Raw genomic sequence first — 21076 nt, 5'->3', positions numbered from 1 at the left:
AGCTGAGGCCAGCATGATTTCAGATAGAACCCAGAGCCTTCTTTTGTTTGCAATTCCTCCATTCAACACAATAAAGTTTACTGTCCATTCTTCAAAAAATAATCAAGCTTTCCCGATTTTCTTAGCTTTGAGGAAGCATCACAAAGCAGCTTCATGAGCAGTTGACTCTGTCCGCGTCATTATTTTATCTGGAAACTATTGATTAATAAAAGTAGTATCAAGGCTCACCTCTGCTCCGTCGGGCTGTACATCTCACTGCTTTGGCAGCTGCTAATTGTAATGGGGTCAAAGTTGTGGAAGGAACGCAAGGCCACCCCAGAGATGGCAACGTACAGTGAATGGAAGGTAATTAGAATGGCTGAGGTCCGGTAGAATGGCTGACTGAGGTCGTGAATGACAGGGATAACGAGGGGGTTGTTCCTGCAGTTCAAAAGATGCATTCCTGCAGAAAAGGCAGGAGACAAACAATGGTCATTAAAAATCAGCAACACATTTCCAATCTCTGCGACAGCAAACCATCATTTAAAATGTGATCAAACAGCATTAATACTGATATTTCTCACTGGCGTTTTAAAAGATGGAGTATTCTCCAGCCCTTTCTCCGTGAATGTGTTTAGAAAAGTAAAATCTCTTTTCTCAATGACTGAGGAATATACAACATGGATTTTCATTCTGGTATTCCTCAATCAGGCCTACCCATCTGTTATCAGATTGTAGTATTGTATCGTTTCAATGCACTATTTTTGATGTGTATCGATTAAGCAAACATTTTGAAATGTAAGCACTCTTGGGTAACCTGTAGAAGTTGGAACAGATGATTCCTGCAATTGGCTCCATGTTTGCAAGGGATTCCCTATGCTGAAAACCTTCAAAGCCATAGACCTAGAGTATGGGAAACCTGATCAAACACTGGACGGTTTTACAATGTGTTGTACAGCAAGCTGAAATTACATTAAAATTACACTTTCCAAAAATGAACGCCACTTCACCAAGTACTGTGATCTATTAAAAAAGACTAGTTTATTTTCCTTACTCATGCTGCTGCTGTATTAACTACAATTAATGTAGAAGGAAAGAAATTGTGCTTTATCATTGAGTTGATACTGCATTTATACATTAGAACGTAATGGGAATAACTGTTGAATTAGACATGGTTTTGGTGTGTCACTTTACTCTGGATGTTTAAACTTAGAATATATTTGCAGAAGGCCATTCAGCCCCAACAGCCTCTGTTCTGCCATTAAATTATAGTATGGCAGATCTGAATTAGAACTCCATTAACAAAGATCTATAAATCTCAGTTTTGAACATTTCCATTAATGGTTCCTGTTTCTGAAGGTGGTGTCACAGTCTGACATCTTGGGATGAATTTCACTTTTTTAAGTTCATTCACAGGATGATGGTATCTCTGGCATGGCCAGCTTTTATTGCCATTCCCAGAGGGCAGTTGAGAGTCGATCGTTTTGCTGTGGGTTTTGAGCCACTTGTAGGCCAGACCAGGTAAGGATGGCAACTTCCTTCCCCAAAGGACATTAGTGAACCAGATGGGATTTTCCTGACAATTGACAATGAATTTTCATTAGATTCTCAATTCCAGATTTTTATTGAATTCAAATTCCACCATCTGCCTTGGTGGGATTCAAACCCGGGTCCCCAGAACATTACTTGGATTAACAGTCCAGTGAAAATAACACTAGGTCATCAGTGCCCCATATGTATTTATATATTTCTAAACTTTTAAAGATTGTTGTTATGAATTGTGGGTGAAGTCCAGGCCGCTGGAAGTTTGTGATTTGTGATGACTCATTGGTAACTTACCATGAGTAAATCTTTGTTCACATCAAGTTTAACACCACAGCGCAGCAAGGACTTCTTTGGCACAAAGTAATAACTGGTGTGTCGATACAATCTCAAAAGTCATGATGTAGAGTCGCAGGTATTGGACTGGGGTGGACAAAGTTAAAATCACACAACACCAGGACTATAACCTGGTGTTGTGTGATATTTAACAATCTCAGAAGTGTCATGAACAGAACTTGGGAGGTATTCTGCTAAATCTGAGGTCAGAGAACATGGGTGAGTTATGCCATAAAATTCAGGGAGGGTCTCACTACTTGTCAGAATTTGCCTCAATAATAGTGTGAATTTTGTGTTAGTGTGATGTGATAACTTGTATCAGTGCAAAAGGTAAAGGGATCGTTAAAATGTTTGCATTATGTGTTCAAAAGTGCAGTAAAAAGCAAATACACAGTTTTCACGGTCTGCTATACTTGAAATTATGACAAGGGTAATACCATCTTGTGTCAGCAGAAGGAAAAAACGAGTATACTGAGTGGCCAGTGTACAAAGTTAAGTGGAGAGCAAGAGGCTTTTGAGAATATATGAGTAGCTCAGTAAAATAAAATCTCAGAAGGATTAAAGGGCAATAAGTAAAAGTCAAAGGCAAGCAGGAAAAGGAATTGATTCCTGATTCCAATGGATCTGAGCTTTTCCTGAGAAAGAGTTTTACGCATTTTAAACACCAGTGTGAGATTATCTTTTGGGCAAAGATGTGTCGCCCTTTGATTGTCTCACTTGGATTTCCTTTCAAACTTTTCATTTACTGCCTTTTTGTTTGAGTTAGTCCGATGTGTATCCTTGTGGTGCTGGTCGTCAGTGCGCGGGCCACTCCACTAATTGAGCCGTTTGAACTTCCTTCAAGCTTGGAGATAACTACATCCTTTCTAAATATGTCCCATTGTGTTGCAGAAAGAAGAAAAGACTCACCCAGGTCATGATTCTGATCTTTCGTGTCAACCAACTGAACTGCGATTGAATCTTGTCTTTGATCCATGAGACTACTTCCATCAGCAGCCAGGTGGACAATGACAGCAGCAGCAACCATCGGTTCAGCGAAGTAGACCTCATTAGAGAGAAAAAGATGAAGATTAACATTTGGTTAAGAAGTGGGGGTGGGGTGTGGAAGAGGTGGTGAAAAGACACCTGTATATCAACAGATTTCTCTGATAAGGATCCCCCCTGGTATAGCAACATGGCATGTGCTACACCATTCAATTTTATTTGACTTTACAGTCATACATTGTGTTGAAAGAAAAATACTGTGGATGTTGTAAACTTGAAATAAAAACAGAAAGGACTGGAAACACTTATGCGTTCTGATACCATCTGTGGCGAGTGAAACAGAGTTAACCTTTGAGGTCCGAAGTCTTTCAATAAAAAGCTGCCAGATGAGTATTTCCAACATTTTCAGGTATTTTAGAATCATCGAATCCCTACAACATGGAAGAAGGCCATTTGGCCCATTGAGTCCACACCAACCCTCCAAAGAGTATCCTGTCCAGGCCCATAACCCTGTATTTCCCATAGCGGAAGTGGGTACTGCAGATGCTGGAGATTACAGTCAAGATTAGAACGGTGCTAGAAAAGCACAGCAGGTTAGGCAGCATCCAAGAAGCAGGAAAATCAACATTTTGGGCCGGAGCCCTTCATCAGGAATGATGAAGCCCTTCATCAGGCTCATTCCTGATGAACGGCTTTTGCTCGAAACGTCGGATGCTGCCTAATCTGCTGTGCTTTTCCAGCACCACTCTAATCTGGACTCTGTATTGCCCATGGCCAATCCACCTAACCTGCACATCTTTGGAATGTGGGAGGAAATCGGAGCACCTGGCGGAAACCCACACAGACACGGGGAGAATGTGCAAGCTGCAGACAGATAAACTGCAAACTGCCTGAGGGTAGAATTGAGGAGAAAGTGAGGAATGCAGATGCTGGAGATCAGAGCTGAAAATGTGTTGCTGGAAAAGCGCAGCAGGTCAGGCAGCATCCAAGGAACAGGAGAATCGATGTTTCGGGAATAAGCCCTTCTTCAGGAATGAGGAAAGTGTGTCCAGCAGGCTAAGATGAAAGGTAGGGAGGAGGGACTTGGGGGAGGGGCGTTGGAAATGCGATAGGTGGAAGGAGGTCAAGGTGAGGGTGATAGGCTGGAGTGGGGTGGGGGCAGAGAGGTCAGGAAGAAGATTGCAGGTTAGGAAGGCGGTGCTGAGTTCGAGGGACCATAGCAACACAATGGTTGGAGGACTCCTCCATCGCCAGACCATAGCAACACGACGGTTGGAGGAAGAGCGCCTCATCTTCTGTCTAGGAACCCTCTAACCACAAGGGATGAACTCAGATTTCTCCAGGTTCCTCATTTTCCCTCCCCCCACCTTGTCTCAGTCAAATCCCTCAAACTCAGCACTGCCTTCCTAACCTGCAATCTTCTTCCTGACCTCTCCGCCCCCACCCCACTCTGGCCTATCACCCTCACCTTGACCTCCTTCCACCTATCGCATTTCCAACGCCCCTCCCCCTAGTCCCTCCTCCCTACCTTTTATCTTAGCCTGCTGGACACACTTTCCTCATTCCTGAAGAAGGGCTTATGCCCGAAATGTCGAATCTTCTGCTCCTTGGATGCTGCCTGACCTGCTGCGCTTTTCCAGCAACACATTTTCAGCTCTGAGGGTAGAATTGAACCTGGGTCCCTGACATTGTGAGGCAATAGTGCTAACAACTGAACCACCATGCTACCCCGATTTTGTAACACATAATTTCATTTTATATTACACAATTTCAACAGATAATTTCTGAGGAGTGACAACCCCAGTCTCAGGCAGATTGTCACTCCATTCAGTCATTTTTAATGTTAAGAGAGACTTTGGCATTTGTTACAGGAAATTACAATCAGGACTCTTTCAGACATAAGGAACCATTCTTCCATTCTGACAGTTCCCTTCTAGCACTGAACAACCAAATGGCCTTTTCTCACAGCAACCAGTTGCTGTATTCTGAAAATGTCAAGGTCTAGAAACACAAGGTTGCAGGAAAAGTATGATGGGTCTCGGGGGGATTGTTGAGGGTCAAGGGCCAATAGTGTGGGTGGTACAACAGGAAACAGTGGAAGTGTCAGGTCTGGCTGTGGGACAGGGGAAGGGGGTGAAGTGGAGGTAGTGTGGCAGGTTCCGAGACGGGATGTGAAGGGGACGAGGAGGGAAGTGTGATTGGGTCTGGAGTGGAGGTCAGCTTAGGGAGGGATACGGGGGGATTTGGGTCTAGAGACAGGACAGGAGGTCAATCCCATGGGAGAATGAGGGGGAGGTCACTTGCATGCATGATGCAGGAGATGGTGTGGGCTCCCAGGTGGGTACCATTGTCAGGTCAGTGCCTGGATAATGCTGGGAAGTGGGGGCTTGGGGTCAGTTTAATAGTTACTCAGAAGTTAGGCATAGCTTTTAATAGCCTGATATTTCCTGGGTAACTATTCACCAAAGTGCAGAAACCCTTTGAATTCTCCATCTATTAAAAGGAGACTTTTGGAGGGTTCCAGGTACTAGGGAATTGCCCAGCAGAAAATTCAGTTTCCCTGGCAATCCCTTTACAGTCAGCTATGAGGGGAATTCTGCAGAGAGCTGAAGCACAATTCCTATGTCTGCTTCAGAAATGATTGCCCGGCCTTTAGAAAATCTGAGCCTGTGGTTTGCCTGTGCTCTACAAGCGAACGATTTGTTTAGACACATCTGTGAAATGCAGCTTAATTTATTTGAGTTTCTTCAGGAACATAAATCTTCCTCCAGGCACAATTTGTTTAGTGTCTTAAGCTTTTAAAAAATACTTTATTCTATTCTCCTGCACCCCTGCCCCCATCCAAGCCACCATTCCTCAAAGTTCTCCTTTCTCCTGCCATGATACCTAAACCCAAAGATCTGTCTTCATGTCTTAGCTTGGTCAGGTTGTGAGGCTTTATAACTGTCTAGGGCATTGCAGTCAGGCCTGAAGCCTGTCCATATGTGTACAGACCAACAAAAACTACAGGGTGAAGATCAGCCACAGTATCCCTGGCCAACCTCTCCCTCCTTCAGATAGTCTGAAGGAGTTGATGTTAATTAAGATAGTCTGGTAAGATCATTAGTTCAGCATGGATGAACCACTGAATCTGAGACCTCCTGATCTGTGTCAAGTTTATGTCTCAATTTACGAATATTGCCCATTGATGAAAACGTAGAAGCGTCAATGAACTTTTATGTGAAAATAATATATCTTCATTCCTGTCCATTGATTGTTTTGCCTACTCATTCTATTCGTGAATTGTTGGCTCAATTCACAAACTGTGAGCTTTGAGCATATGTCTGATCCAAGCTTGAGTAAATCATCTGGGCTGGCTTAGGGAGCACTTCATTGTGAGATACACTGACTTACAGAGCAGACATCAAATCAAGACCAAACACAAAAGGCCCTGTGTTACTATTTGAAGAAAATAATTGACTTTTTCTGATTTCCTGGCCAGCCATGTTCCCTTGAAAAACACAACAATAAGCAGATTATTCAGTCATCTGTCTTCAATGGGAACATGTACATAAATTGGCTGGAATGCTTGTATGCACAATAACAGAAACAACAACAATAATTGTCCTTCAGAAATTTAATATATTGGCTACACAGCACTTTGGGATGCTCTAAAGGTGTCATAAATTATACAATAAATTCAATTTCTTTCTTTCCTGCAGTTTGCTTGAAATGCCTCAATACACTTAGGATTTCAGAATAATAGCTATAATACAGTGTTACCAGAAAGGTAGATTATTATGTTCATCTTATAAAAGGGGCACTGATTGAACAATACTGTTGTTCATTGCTTTTGCCCATTTTAAAATGCTGCCAGCAATTGCTGTGATTATTGGTACAATAAATCATGGATTCTTGTAATGGTGCATCTAAACTGTAGTTGGCCTTTGAGAATATCACAAAGAATTCATGAGGTCAATTTCTTTCCTCGCTAACTACTGTCGTGGCACAGTGGGTTCTTATATAAAAATTCTACAATGACGAATATGATTTCTTAGGGGAGCTGATGATGTCTTTCAGAGGTTTGTATTACTGGAAGCGTGTCAGTATCCATCAAGTATCACTGGGAGTGTGTCAGCATCTGGAGAAATTCACTGGTGGTTTGTCAATACCTGGAGCTAGTCATTGGGTGGTGTGTCAATATCTGGAGTGTGTCACAGGGACTGTGTCAATATCTGGAATGTTTCAATGGTAATATGTCAGCAGAGAAAGTTGTGAATTGGGATGGCAGAAGCTGACATAATTATTAAAAATTGCTTCTTCCACTTGATTACAATCTGTTCCCTCCTGTTCAGGATCCATTTCAAACTGTCCAAAGTAAGGGCCTACCTTTAGCCAGTATTTTGCTCTGAAGTATGGGATGCTGTGGAATGCTTCTACGCATGGGAACCAGGCATACTGAGCCACTCCTTCGGATAAGTCAATGACCCTGGTCTTGCACATCTGCAGGAAAGTACGATTGCATTAATTTCTATACCGGTAATTTGAAATTAATAGCACCTGCGATGCACAACAAAGATGCTGAGTGTATTTAACTTGTGCGTCGTGGAAAATACTCATGCTGTGCCAAATTATGCACAGACAAAGCAAACCTAAATCATAAAACAATTACAAACTATTAACTGATATTCCTGCAGGAGCAGTTTTGTCATTTTTAAGCTTCCCGTAACATTTATGAGCAGTGTTCCTGTGCTTTGTTCTCTTCCTGATGCCGTGCAAACCATATTTTGAAGTGTGCATCATAAAATGTATGCATTCTTGGATACTTCAGAAAAATCCATCATAAGAACTTATATTGCAGCTTTATTATAACAAAACTTTCCAAGGTTCTGCAAATGTACTGACTGGGAGGGCAAAAGTGGCACAAAACCTCACTACCTTTAAAAAGTATATGTATTTGCACTTGAAATTTAATAACATTCATGGCTATAAGCCAAATGCTAAAATGTGGGATTGGTGTAGATAGGTCAGCACAGATTTGATGGGCCAAATGGCCTCTTATATGCTGTGTGACTCTGTAACATAAATATATTAGCATTGTACTCTGTCAGATGCGCCAGCATATGTGCGGAAAGAAACGAAGGGTGCAATATCACTGCCTCCACCCCCTTTAATCCAGGTAGCAGCAAGTGGAGACAATTAGGTATGTGGCCTTGGAAAGAGACCCACTCTCCTCTCACTAACTTACCTGTTCTGTGGTGGGCAAGAAAATCTACTGGAAACTACCTGAACTCACCAGGAATTAAGGTCTTTATATGGTCAATTAACAGCCACTTAAGAGCCTTAGTTCACCATCTTCCCAGATATCTGCATTTTCCCAGTCGATGAGAAAAGTGGCTGCATTCTCAACTGAGAATCCAGAGTTAACGTACCCATTATTTTAGGGGAGGAGGGAACCTCCATTTGCCTCAGTCTGGAACTAGCCAAAGCAATATAGGAAGGAGCAAGCTAGATGGTCTCTAAAAGACACCCACGTTGCCTCAGACCTCCTTCAGATCAGGACACTCTCTCCACGAGAAGGAAAAGTAAAAGATCTAGCTTCTTGCTTTTACATTCCCTGAAGAATAATCATTGGCGGGTGGTCTTTGGCATTCAGAAGTTGCCAACCTTTGATTCACCAAATAGCTTCCCAGTCAGCTCTTAACAAACTTATTAGTGCATGATGCAACAAGTTTTCTCAACAGTGAAGGTGGCGAGTAAGTAAGCACCAAACACATCCGTCCCCTACTTGTCTCAAAAAGGGAAAATCAAGATCAAATTAAAGCTATGAACTTGAAAGAAGAGTTGATTTCAAGCATTGCTCTGTTTCTCTCCACAGCTGCTGTCAGGCATGCAAACTATTTCTCACACTTTATGTTTATATTTCATAATTCTGCTTTCCAGTAGCAAATCATGATTTACTCAAGTTTGAGTTGGACTGAAGGATCAGTTTCCATGCTGTATGACTCTCTGACTCTATTTATGAATATTTAGAACCTCGCAGACTAGAAAATATAGAAATACAAGATTTGTATTTATAGGGCACTTCCTACACCCATGGATATTTTACAATCAATAAATTCAATATTTCAAAGTATTCTTGCCTTTTTTTCCAAGAAGAATGCTGCAGTCTACTTCTATGATTCTACAATCAATTAATATCATAAATAGTCAAATCATATCTGTGAGTTTTGATTGCAGGGTAATTGTTTTCCAAGACTATTGAAAGAACTTTGATCAACCCATCTTTAGTGACACCCATTATATATCCATTCTTTCAAGGACATCCACTTCTTATTGATTCCCAACTTAAAGACATCAAATTGCCTGCCCTGTTCAAGATACCACTGGTATTTGCAAGAAGTTTGCACAAATGCTACTGTTTTGAACATTTCTTATGTGAATTAGGGATGATATTCCTTAATGCGAATCAGTATGGCAGTATCATAGCCCAAAAGGTTTAACTGAGGCTCAGTCATTGCTTATCGAAAACTTTTCTCATACATAAAAAGTATCTGAGCTGCTGTATGGAGAAATTACGGCACACTTCAGGTTCCATTCATTCTCCAACACTCTGCAAACTTGGCAGATCCAAAACCTGCAGCTTAAGATATGACGTGCTCACTGACCTTTATTGGGCGGTTAAGAAAAAGCTCAACTTTAAAATTTTCATCCTTGTTTTCAAATTCTTCTATGGCTAAACCCTTCCCTATCTACTCCGGTCTTCGAACCTTTGAGATATCTGTAGTCCTGCAAATTTGACCGCTTGAGCATTCCCAGTTTTAATGGGACTGTGACTTCAGTTGCAAAGATCCCAAAAGCACTGGAGATCCAGTACGAATCCTGCCAGCTAGGATGTCTTGAGAAACCATTTTATTTGCCAATAATTCATTTTCTTATCAAAAAGTGGATGCTCAGAACTGTAATGACTAGCAGTATGGTATTTTCTTGGGAAGTCTCTAATCTGTGAGGTTTCTGAGTTGTGTTTGAAATGAGTCCAACTTTAATCGAGTCTCATTTGAATGTTGTGTAAACCAAACCTATTTTACCCACTGTGTAAATGAGAATTTTTTTGCTTGTGGATTGTGTTAAAGATTGTGCTGGCCAGAGCAGAAATTAACATTACGCTTTAAACTACTTGGACCTCAGAGGAAGCTACTGGTTTTTGTGTTTGATTTATTTTCCTTTGTTGTTTGGCAAAGCTACACTTGAAAAGTGGATGTGCATCCCAACAAAACAGATACTGCCTATTTAGAGATTGAATTTATCTCAACACCTCCCACCATGGGCAGTGTTGTTCTTGGTTGGGGTGTGGGGATTCAGAGTGGGGGGTGGGGGGGGGTGAGCCTTGTCATGCAAATCACAACTTATTTTGGCTTTTTAGAGAGAAAAAATCCTGGAATTCTTTGTCTTTTGCAAATGCCTTGAACAGCTCGGTTTTAAGAAAACAACTCACATTGACAGAACACATTATACTGCAGCGCTCTGCAATTCAAACACTGAGGATGACCTGTCCTTTCCTGTTCATTTCCAGACAATGATTAAAGGCAATTACCACCCAGGGATAAAGAAGTAGGAGGCGATTCTGTCCTTTTAAGTCCTGCATTCTCACTACTCGCCTGAACAGACACAGCCTTGAATTAATTCCCTTACAATTTACTACACACTTAGATCGAATCAAAAATACATTGATATGACTAAAGTACTTTTCTCATCCCCTGGTGGTGAGATGGAACTGCCTTATATAGTTCTGTCATTCTTTTGAAAAAAAAAGGAGGGAATTGTCAAATACCATGCAAAAAAAAATCTTTCCGACCGGTTAGAGTTGCGATAAAATAGACATTTTTAATGCTAGTCATAAAACATGAATAGTGAGTCGGAAGGTCGGGTGAGTCTGAGCACAACAGTACCCAGTCACTGACCTTAGCCTCTACGAGTAGCAGTAACAGAAAAAGCAGGGTGGAGGCAATTGCACATAAAGTAAATCACAGTCTAACTTGATGGGTGACAGGCCTAAGTGAATATGTTGCAAGTGAGGTATTAAAAATGTACTTTTGTACAAGGAGACAGTTATTCAGTTTCACCAACAATCTAAACTAGCATTCACAATATACTTGATTGTTTTTTCATCTTGGTAAGCTTTTACATTTCCCCACTGGTATTCAGCCACCCAGAAGCAGTGAATTCTTTTATAACCAAACGTGCACGCTTTCTTGTTACGTGGTGACACAGTGGGAACTAATAAATTCCTCTTAAAGAGAACTGTCAAATCCAAGCCTTTTCTTGAGTCTTGTGCCTTTTATTGATCCAAAGAACTTTATTTTAGATTCTGGGTGTAACATTAAATTATAAGCACTTTCTCAGCTCTTGGAAGAAGATGCCTGGGAATCACGTGATTTGTATCTTGTAGCAAGGTGTGTGACTTAATGAGAGTTCCATAAGCCTGTGTCAAATAGAACACAACACAGTCTGCAGCGAAACATAATCACAGCCTTGTACTGAAGGTGGGGTTGAATGGGGTCAATAATTGGATTTTAAACCATGGGGGTTCCCTTTCTTCTTTTGATGAAAAATGGGTGAATGCCCGTATTTCTTCCGAATTAATGACTGCCTAATGAAATCAGATTGCCAGAAATCATATGTTAAAAAAGTTGCATGTTCCCATGATTTCATTAGCAGATCATTCATTATGCAGCCGACTAGTCGTTCTCCCGCTTTTCCTCAAATAAAGGATTTTATTCTGCTATTATATATTTGCTAAAAGAGTGTGAAGGCAAAGTTTGATTGTTTAAAAATGTGTGAGACACACAAGGAATACTCATTAGCTGTTCAGAAACACAGTCTGAGCAAGGAGTTATAAATTACAAAAACAAAAATTGAATGATTTAAAATTATTGTCTGATTTGCAAGATAGATTTAAATCTTTAAATCATCTTCATGTGTTTGCTATTTTAAAACAAAGAGGTACAAGAGTGATTTGGCATCACTTTCGAAATTATATTTTCCCCTTGAGTTTCTTTTCAAATTCATTTCCATATCTTGAAATCTATCAAACATTAGTGGTTCTCAAAAATCATTTAACAAAAAAAAATTGCTTTTCTTACACACATTTAAGAATGATAACTTTGGGCTGTTTGATTTGTAAAGCAGAAAATGATTTATAAAAATTTTAAATCAGAATTCCTATCCGATACTGTGAGTAATCCAACTTTAAAGGAATAAAAATTACTTGGAACAAATATGGTTGCATTGGATGATGAAGGTTCATAAATCATATAAAAAATGTATTCAAAAGCTTTTGAAATATCTCCATAGTGTCAAAAAGAACTGGTTTAACTTAATAGAAACGTTCACAATGATGAACAATTTATCCTGGTGTCGTGACCAGTTTTATAACTATGACCTGTGCCTATAGCAATGTTTTATTTAAACCAGCACAAAACATTTCAGTGATATTATTTGTGCTGAACATAATTTTCATTTAAAATTCTACAATCACTTGCACTGACTATTCTGTATTTGGGAGGAATTCAACCAGGACATTTTGTCTCAAATTTTCACAATATTTGAACATCCCTGTTGATTTGTTAAATCCCTTGGCTTTCACCTGGACTCTGGGGTACTTATAATGATCCCAGTGAGAGTGGGTTGATCAGAATTCTTTTTGTCAATAGAATTCTGTATTTATTGATCTATTTTGTCAGTTTTTTCTATTGTTTTCTCCGAATATAACACATTTTCTCAACCGCTTTCATTTGTTAGATCACTGTCTTCTAGTAATTAACACTTGGAGTCTGTCAATATTTGCAGAGGATTCCTTCACAGACTTGTTTGAAAACCACTGAGTTAATCTTGTTTTAGGTGTTTGCATTAACACTTGACCTTGGCTGATTTTTAAGTGCAGTACTGACGGAGTGCTACCATGTTAGATGTTGTGCCTTTGGCTGAAATATAACACAAAATGTCTGTATTTCTCGAGTGGAAATAAAAAGAGTGGAAATAGAAAATGCAAAATCCTAGGAACAGTCAACAGGACATTATCTGTGGAAAGGGAAGGTTTTAGAGTTAGGCAGGAATGCGCAATTGAAGTTACCATCAGATGATCATATTGAGTGTTGGACCAGGCTTAATGGGCTGAATGGCCTACTTACACAACTTGCATGCTTGCACAAACAGAGTTACATTTAGAGTTGGACATCATTTCTTCCAGCTTCCACAGTGTTTTTGTTTTTAATTCTGTGGTTTCCTGTTGTCCAGATCAGCAATATGTTCTCAACGACATTGCTAAAACAGTTAATATGTTCAGCTGACTCATGTTTCTCTTGCACATCCTGCACACCTAGATATCATATATTGTAAATTAGATTAGATTAGATTAGATTACAGTGTGGAAACAGGCCCTTCGGCCCAACAAGTCCACACCCACCCGCCGAAGCGAAACCCTACATTTGCCCCTTACCTAACACTACGGGCAATTTAGCATGGCCAATTCACCAGACCTGCACATCTTTGGACTGTGGGAGGAAACCGGAGCACCTGGAGGAAACCCACGCAGACACGGGGAGAACGTGCAAACTCCACACAGTCAGTCGCCTGAGGCGGGAATTGAACCCGGGTCTCTGGCGCTGTGAAGCAGCAGTGCTAACCACTGTGCCACCGTGCCGCCCACAATTCTCTCATTTGGTTGCCAACAGAGGTCAGCTAGATCACTGTGGATTTAAAACAATTTTCTAATAAAACATCATGCACCACAGAGAAGAGTAGAAAAGTTCTTTCAGTTTCTTGGCCAAAGTGGAGCTTTGTTATGATTGATGTGTTGGACAATGAATAATAATCGTCTTACAGAGAAGGGGGGAGTTGAAGGCGAGAGGTCATACGATGCCATATATCCTGCCAGAGTTGGCAACACTATTCCATAAATTGTTTAAAAGGCATCAACAGTGATGGAGCCATTGGCACTGAAAAGGCAGGGAGATGGAGGTGGATGAGATCAGGTCTGCTGCATACAGTACAAGGAGATGTGATGTGACATCGTTATAAGAAGAAGGATGAAAATTCGCAGAGACATTCTTCCCTCATAACCAGCTTAAATTTGACAAGAATATATAAGGTGAAAAGCGGGACATCTGAACAATTGTTTAAGAAAACTACACCACTTAATGAAGAACCATGACTGTCCCAGTAAAACTGAGTCCACTTATCACTCGATATAAGGTACTTTGGAATGTCCTAAAGTTACTATATGAATGCTAGTGCTTTCTTTCTTTTTACAGTTTTCTCCAGCAGTTATCTCATTCACATAAAATTACTTTGCCCACTACCAGAATTAACGAAACCCTTATTTGTAACTTTGTGCCATACAGTTTAAAAGATGGGGCACATCACGGAACATGATCGTTTGAAGGAACATGCTTATTTTCATTGAATTGCAAATCTTGTTTATTACACTGACTGAAATGAATTATCTTGAAGTTTTATTTTTCTCCGAAGTCAGCAATGAGCTTTTTTTTCAGAAGCCTACATTCTGCCCGGTGAAGCTTTACGCAGGGGGACTGTTGTCACACTGCTGGCACAGCCCATTCAAGCCACTATACGGAGCAATGTGTCTCAATCCTAAAACCCTATATTCTAATGTAAATTTGCCAGTGTGCTCCATTAATGGCCACCCAGGGTTGTCAGAGACCAAAGTAAACTGATTACAATTAGACACTATTCAGGTCCTAACTCTTTCATGTGAAAAATTATTTGATCAAAACAGCTCAGATTGGGAGCCCTTCACTTGTGATGGCAGACTACTTTGTTATGCATTAGTTAATGACAGCTGAGTAGTATGGGAAAGCAAGCTCTAAAAATACACAAATATCTTGCTAACTACTGCTGTTGTGCTGCCAGGCCATCCTTAAAGATGTATTGTTGTCTGTAGCTGACAATAAATGAAAATTCAAATCGCAAGAGACATAAAAATTGAGTAATCAGGTTTTGTTAGATGTTAATGCCTTGGAAACCACAAATGACTTCAAAGTCTTTTATGAAATAAAAGGAGATACTTAAGGACTCTAAAGCTGCAAACCCACATTTTCCTATCCAACAGTAATTTTTTTTTCTCTCTCAGAGGCCACTTGCAGTTAACCGCCGCCTGATAATTGCCCTTGTTTGTATTGATTTTCTCTCACCGACACCTCAGTAAGAAGGACCCCAGCTTCAAGTGCATAGCAGGGCTGCATTTAACCTCTGTCACTGCACACATCTGCAGGAGATGATTAAAACCAAAGTGTTCACTGTTTACAGACAGCTGAGCAGCAAACGTGCGGTCTCTTCCAGCGTCTGCCTGAACCCAACTCCTCTTCACGTTTTCGAAGGACTTTTCAACTCTTTCCCGCTCTATTGGTACATTTTGTCAGATATCATAGAGTCATACAGCAAGCAAACAGACCCTTCGGTCCAACCCATCCATGACAACAGATATCCTAAATTAATCTCATCCCATTTGCCAGCATTTAGCCCAAATTCCTCTAAAACCTTCCTATTCATGTACCCATCCAAATGCCTTTTAAATATTTCTGAAAGGGTGCAACCAGCCTGCAACAGCAGCTTGGTCTCTGAGCAAACTATCAACCTTACAATTTTCAACACATAAAAGGGAAATCCACTGAAAAGGCATCAGTTGTGCGCCTCTGAAGTTTGCCCGTTTGCAACTTGGCCATGATAGAAACATCATTTGTCATTATTTGCTTAAAACGTTTAATGCGCCAACCATATTTTGTTGAGGTAGGTGTTGGCTGACGGAGAAAGGCAGAGATGAAGGATGTTCTCTGAATCCTAAACTTACTTCTTGGTGATGGAGGAGTTGACACAGTGCTAAATGGTTTAAGATTGGTGCCTGCAGGATCATGGGTCCTACTTGTGAGGGTGGCAAACAAAAATGGGGACCACACTGTCCATTCTGTGCTCATAGCTGAGCTTTCATTTGGAAAGACTCATGGTGGAAAGTTTGCGGGCAGAAATACAAAAACAATATTAAGGTTCTGTTGTGCAGCACAATTGCTTTAAGGCAAAATTATGATTGTCAAAAGCAAGCAACTGGCTTTATGTGAAAATATGAACATTTTAGACAGTGAAGGCTCAAATTAAAATATCATAAATTTCTCTTTCATTTCCCTCACTCATTGTCAATGAGCATCATTATTCCTTTTTCCCATTGAATTTGCCAACACCAATCACTTCCTCAAACCGTTCTATAATTTCACAGCCTTGTCCCTGAATTAAACTAGTTGCTGGTCTCTTTGTTCAGTTACTGAATGTAAGTGAGGCAAATATAGAGTCGCAACAGCTTCAATACTTTGAGTATAAGCAGTTCCATGACATAAACATGCCCATTAGAGCATTATTAATATAGCTGGCTAGCACACTTATAACTGCATAAATTGCTCTGGGAGCACAGACAAATGCAAGTAAGAATTACACACAATTCTTAACAGATGCATTGGTTTGAAGTGTAGCTACTCTGTCTTATGATTCATCGTGAATGTGACACTTTACTTGTTTAGTTAAATGTTTTACTCTCCCTTTTGTATAGCAAAAGCTTTAATATTGTGTAAGTTCAGCTAGGTTTTGCAAACGTTTTTTGAAAAATATCTGCTCAGGATTGAATAATTCATTGCTTATGAATCTGTGAATAGTCTTGTCCTAGACGTATCATTCATACTGTGAATTGCATGATTTAGCTTGTTGCATTTTGTTTCTTTTTAAGATCTACTCTGGGTTAAGGAGTAAGTTAGACCGTGATAGTCAGCCAAACAGACCAGAAAGAATCTGCTCGGAGAAAGTGAGGACTGTAGATGCTGGACATCAGAATCAAAAAGCGTGATGCTGGAAAAGCACAGCCGGTTAGGTAACATCCGAGAAGCAGGAGAATTGACATTTCAAGCATCAACTCTTCATGAGGAATTAATCTGTGTCAAGTTGTAGTCTCAGTTGGGATACCTCACAACAACTGGAGTAGTGGTTGGTTTACTGCAGTTGGCCTAACCAAGAATAGGTTAGGAGAGGAACAACTAACTGGGATTTCCATACCTGGTCTCACAGTCAAGTGAGACCTGCTGCAATCTTTGCCTTATGAAATTTAGATCAACTTTGTGTGTGAAGACTTTCATAGCTGGATAGCCGACCAATATGTACAGCCTAGATTCTTGCATGTTGGATTTGATTGACATCATATCCACAAATGTTCGCTCTCTTCACCTCTGATGATCAGTAGCATCTCTCCACTCTGGAGGCTCCCTGCCTCTCTTCCTGATGAAGGGCTTTTGCCCGAAACGTCGATTTTCCTGCTCCTCGGATGCTGCCTGACCTGCTGTGCTTTTCCAGCACCACTCTGATCTAAACTCTGATTTCCAGCATCTGCAGTCCTCACTTTTGCCTAGTAGCAACAATATGTACCATTTACAAGATGCACTGTTGAAGTTCAGCAAGGCCCCTTAGGTAGCACTTTCCAAACTTGTGAGTATGATAATCTGGAAGAACAAGGGAAGCAGATACTTTGGAACAGCATCACTTGCAAGTTCCCCTTGAAGCCACACACTATCCTGACTTGGAAAAGCATTACATTCCATAGGTGTTGCTGGGTCAAAATTCTGGAACTCACTCCTGACCAGCATTGTGGGTCAAACTACACTAAATGCAGTGGTAGAAGAATGCAGCTCAGCAAAATGTCCTGGAAGCCAAAAAAAAATGATCGGCAATAAATGCTTGGCCAGCCACCAAAACGGCGACTATCCATGAATAAATAAAAAACAGACAGTCAAGATGGTTCACTTTTGCACTGGATGCCTTGAGGAAAAATGCAGAGAAAATTGTGAAGGTTTGGGCCAGGGAATCACTTAGATTTTTTCCCTTCTCTGTCTGATATCTATATCTCCAACTTGTATGTTTTATCATCTTTAGTGCCTGAACTATGGTGCTTAAAAATGTGTTGCTGGAAAAGCGCAGCAGGTCAGGCAGCATCAAAGGAACAGGAGAATCGACGTTTCGGGCATAAGCCCTTCTTCAGGAATGAGGAAGGTGTGCCAAGCAGACTAAGATAAAAGGTAGGGAGGAGGGACTTGGGGGAGGGGCGTTGGGAATACGATAGGTGGAAGGGGGTTAAGGTGAGGGTGATAGGCCGGAGAGGGGGTGGGGGTGGAGAGGTCGGGAAGATGATTGCAGGTCAAGAAGGTGGTGCTGAGTCTGAGGGTTGGGACTGACAAAAAGTTGGGGGAGCAGAAATGAGAAAGCTGGAGAAATCTGCATTCATCCCTTGTAGTTGGAGGGTTCCTAGGCGGAAGATGAGGCGCTCTTCCTTCAGGCATCGTGTTGACATGGTCTGGCGATGGAGGAGGCCAAGGACCTGCATGTCCTTGGTGGAGTGGGAGGGGAAGTTAAAGTGTTCAGCCACGGAGCAGTTGGGTTGGTTGGTGCGGGTGTCCCAGACGTATTCTCTGAAATGTTCCGCAAATAGGCTGCCTGTCTCCCCAATGTAGAGGAGGCCACATCGGGTGCAGCGGATGCAGTAAGTGATGTGTGTGGAGGTGTAGGTGAATTTGTGATGGACATGGAAGGATCCCTTGGGGCCTTGGAGGGAAGTGAGGGGGAGGTGTGGGTGAAAGTTTTGCATTTCTTGCGGTTGCAAGGGAAGGTGCCGGGAGTGGAGGTTGGGTTGGTGGGGGGTGTGGATCTGCTGAGGGAGTCACGGAGAGACTGGTCTTTCTGGAACCCTCGCAACGTGCAGCCCTCCACTCCCTCCGCTCCAACCCCAACCTCATCATCAAACCGGCAGACTAGGGCGGCACGTTGGTAGTTTGATCTTTATATTGCTGAGGCTAAACGCCAGCTCGCAGACACCTCCTCCTACTGCCCCCTTGACCATGACACCACCTCCCAGCACCAAACCATCATCTCCCAGACCATCCATAACCTCATCATCTCGGGGGATCTCCCATCCACCGCCTCCAACCTCATAGTCCAACAACCCCGCAACGCCCGTTTCTACATCCTGCCCAAAATCCACAAACCTAACTGCCCTGGCCGACCCATTGTCTCAACCTGCTCTTGCCCCACCAAACTCATCTCTGCATACCTTGACATGGTCCTGTCCCTCTTAGTCCAAGAACTCCCCACCTACGTTCGGGACACCACCCATGCCCTCCACCTCCTCCATGATTTTCGCTTCCCCGGTCCCCAACGCCTTATCTTCACCATGGACATCCAGTCCCTGTACACCTCTATCCCCCATCACGAAGGACTCAAAGCTCTCCGCTTCTTCCTTTCCCGCCGTACCAACCAGTACCGTTCCACTGACAATGTGTTGCTGGAAAAGCGCAGCAGGTCAGGCAGCATCCAAGGAACAGGAGAATCGACGTTTCGGACATAAGCCCAACGTCGATTCTCCTGTTCCTTGGATGCTGCCTGACCTGCTGCGCTTTTCCAGCAACACATTTTCAGCTCTGATCCCCAGCATCTGCAGCCCTCACTTTCTTCCATTCCACTGACACCCTCCTTCGACTGACTGAACTGGTCCTCATTCTGAACAACTTCTCTTTCCAATCCTCCCACTTCCTCCAAACCAAAGGAGTAGCCATGGGCACCCACATGGGCCCCAGCTATGCCTGCCTCTTCATTGGATAAGTGGAACAGTCAATCTTCCGCAGCTACACTGGCACCCCCCCCCACCTTTTCCTCCGCTACATCAATCACTGTATCGGCGCTACCTCGTGCTCCCATGAGGAGGTTGAACAGTTCATCCACTTTACTAACACTTTCCACACCAACCTCAAATTTACCTGGACCGTCTCAGACTCCTCCGTCCCCTTCCTTGACCTTTCCATTTCTATCTCGGACGACCGACTCAACACGTACGTTTACTATAAACCGACTGACTCCCACAGCTACCTAGATTACACCTCCTCCCACCTTGCCCCCTGTAAAAATGCCATCCCATATTCCCAATTCCTTCACCTTCGCCGCATCTGCTCCCAGGAGGACCAATTCCAATACTGAACAACCCAGATGGCCTCCTTCTACAAAGACTGCAATTTCCCCTCAGATGTGGTTGACGATGCTCTCCATTGCATCTCCTCCACTTCCCGCTCCTCCGCCCTTGAACCCCGCCCCTCCAATTGCCACCAGGACAGAACCCCACTGGTCCTCACCTATCACCCCACCAAGCTCCAGATACATCGTATCATCCTTCGTCATTTCCGCCATCTCCAAACAGACCCCACCACCAGGGATATATTTCCCTCCCCATCCCTATCAGCATTCCAGAAAGACCACTCCCTCCGCGTCTCCCTTGTTAGATCCACACCCCCCACCAACCCAACCTCCACTCCTGGCACCTTTCCCTGCAACCGCAAGAAATGCAAAACTTGCGCCCACACCTCCTCCCTCACTTCCCTCCAAGGCCCCAAGGGATCCTTCCATATCCATCACAAATTTACCTGCACCTCCACACACATCATTTACTGCACCCGAAATTGGCCTCCTATACATTGGGGAGACAGGCCGCCTATTTGCGGAACGTTTCAGAGAACACCTTTGGGACACCCACACCAAACAACCCAACCGCCCCTTGGCTGAACACTTTAACTCCCCCTCCCACTCCACCAAGGACATGCAGGTCCTTGGCCTCCTCCATTGCCAGACAATGGCAACACGATGCCTGGAGGAAGAGCGCCTCATCTTCCGCCTAGGAACCCTCCAACCACAAGGGATGAATGCAGATTTCTCCAGCTTTCTCATTTCCCCTCCCCCCACCTTTTCTCAGTCCCTCAGATTCAGCACCGCCTTCTTGACCTGCAACCTTCTTCCCGACCTCTCCACCCTCATCCCCTCTCCGGCCTATCAGCCTCACCTTAACCTCCTTCCACCTATCGTCTTCCCAACGCTCCTCCCCCAAGTCCCTCCTCCCTACCTTTTATCTTAGCCAGCTTGGCCCACCCTCCTCATTCCTGAAGAAGGGCTTATGCCCGAAACGTCGATTCTCCTGTTCCTTTGATGCTGCCTGACCTGCTGCGCTTTTCCAGCAACACATTTCTAAGCTCTGATGTCCAGCATCTGCAGTCCTCACTTTCTCCTAGTTGATCTTAACTATGGTGCTAACAGGAGAAAGTGAGGACTGCAAATACTGAAGATCTGAATCAAAAAGTGTGGTGTTAGAAAAGCACAGCCGGTCAGGCAGCTG

The 21076-nt window shown here is 42.6% G+C and overlaps 1 protein-coding gene across 3 annotated transcripts in view; it reads right to left on the bottom strand.

Annotated features, from left to right (window-relative positions):
* Nucleotides 1-21076, bottom strand: part of pappaa (pregnancy-associated plasma protein A, pappalysin 1a) — a 336995-nt gene that overhangs the window by 176841 nt on the left and 139078 nt on the right. For all 3 annotated transcript variants that reach the window (XM_043719937.2, XM_043719938.2, XM_043719939.2), the window contains exons 11-13: nucleotides 7210-7323; nucleotides 2767-2902; nucleotides 229-442 (exon numbers count right to left, since the gene is read on the bottom strand). In XM_043719937.2, coding sequence (XP_043575872.1) covers nucleotides 229-442; nucleotides 2767-2902; nucleotides 7210-7323 — 464 coding nt within the window. The remainder of the gene's footprint in view (nucleotides 1-228; nucleotides 443-2766; nucleotides 2903-7209; nucleotides 7324-21076) is intronic.

The sequence above is a fragment of the Chiloscyllium plagiosum genome, unplaced genomic scaffold (assembly GCF_037043375.1).
Source record: "Chiloscyllium plagiosum isolate Xiang-an unplaced genomic scaffold, Cpla_swu_hap1 HiC_scaffold_21, whole genome shotgun sequence".
Classification (NCBI taxonomy): domain Eukaryota; kingdom Metazoa; phylum Chordata; class Chondrichthyes; order Orectolobiformes; family Hemiscylliidae; genus Chiloscyllium; species Chiloscyllium plagiosum.
Note: the sequence above shows the minus strand (reverse complement) of the source record. Positions and strands in the feature narration are given on the sequence as shown.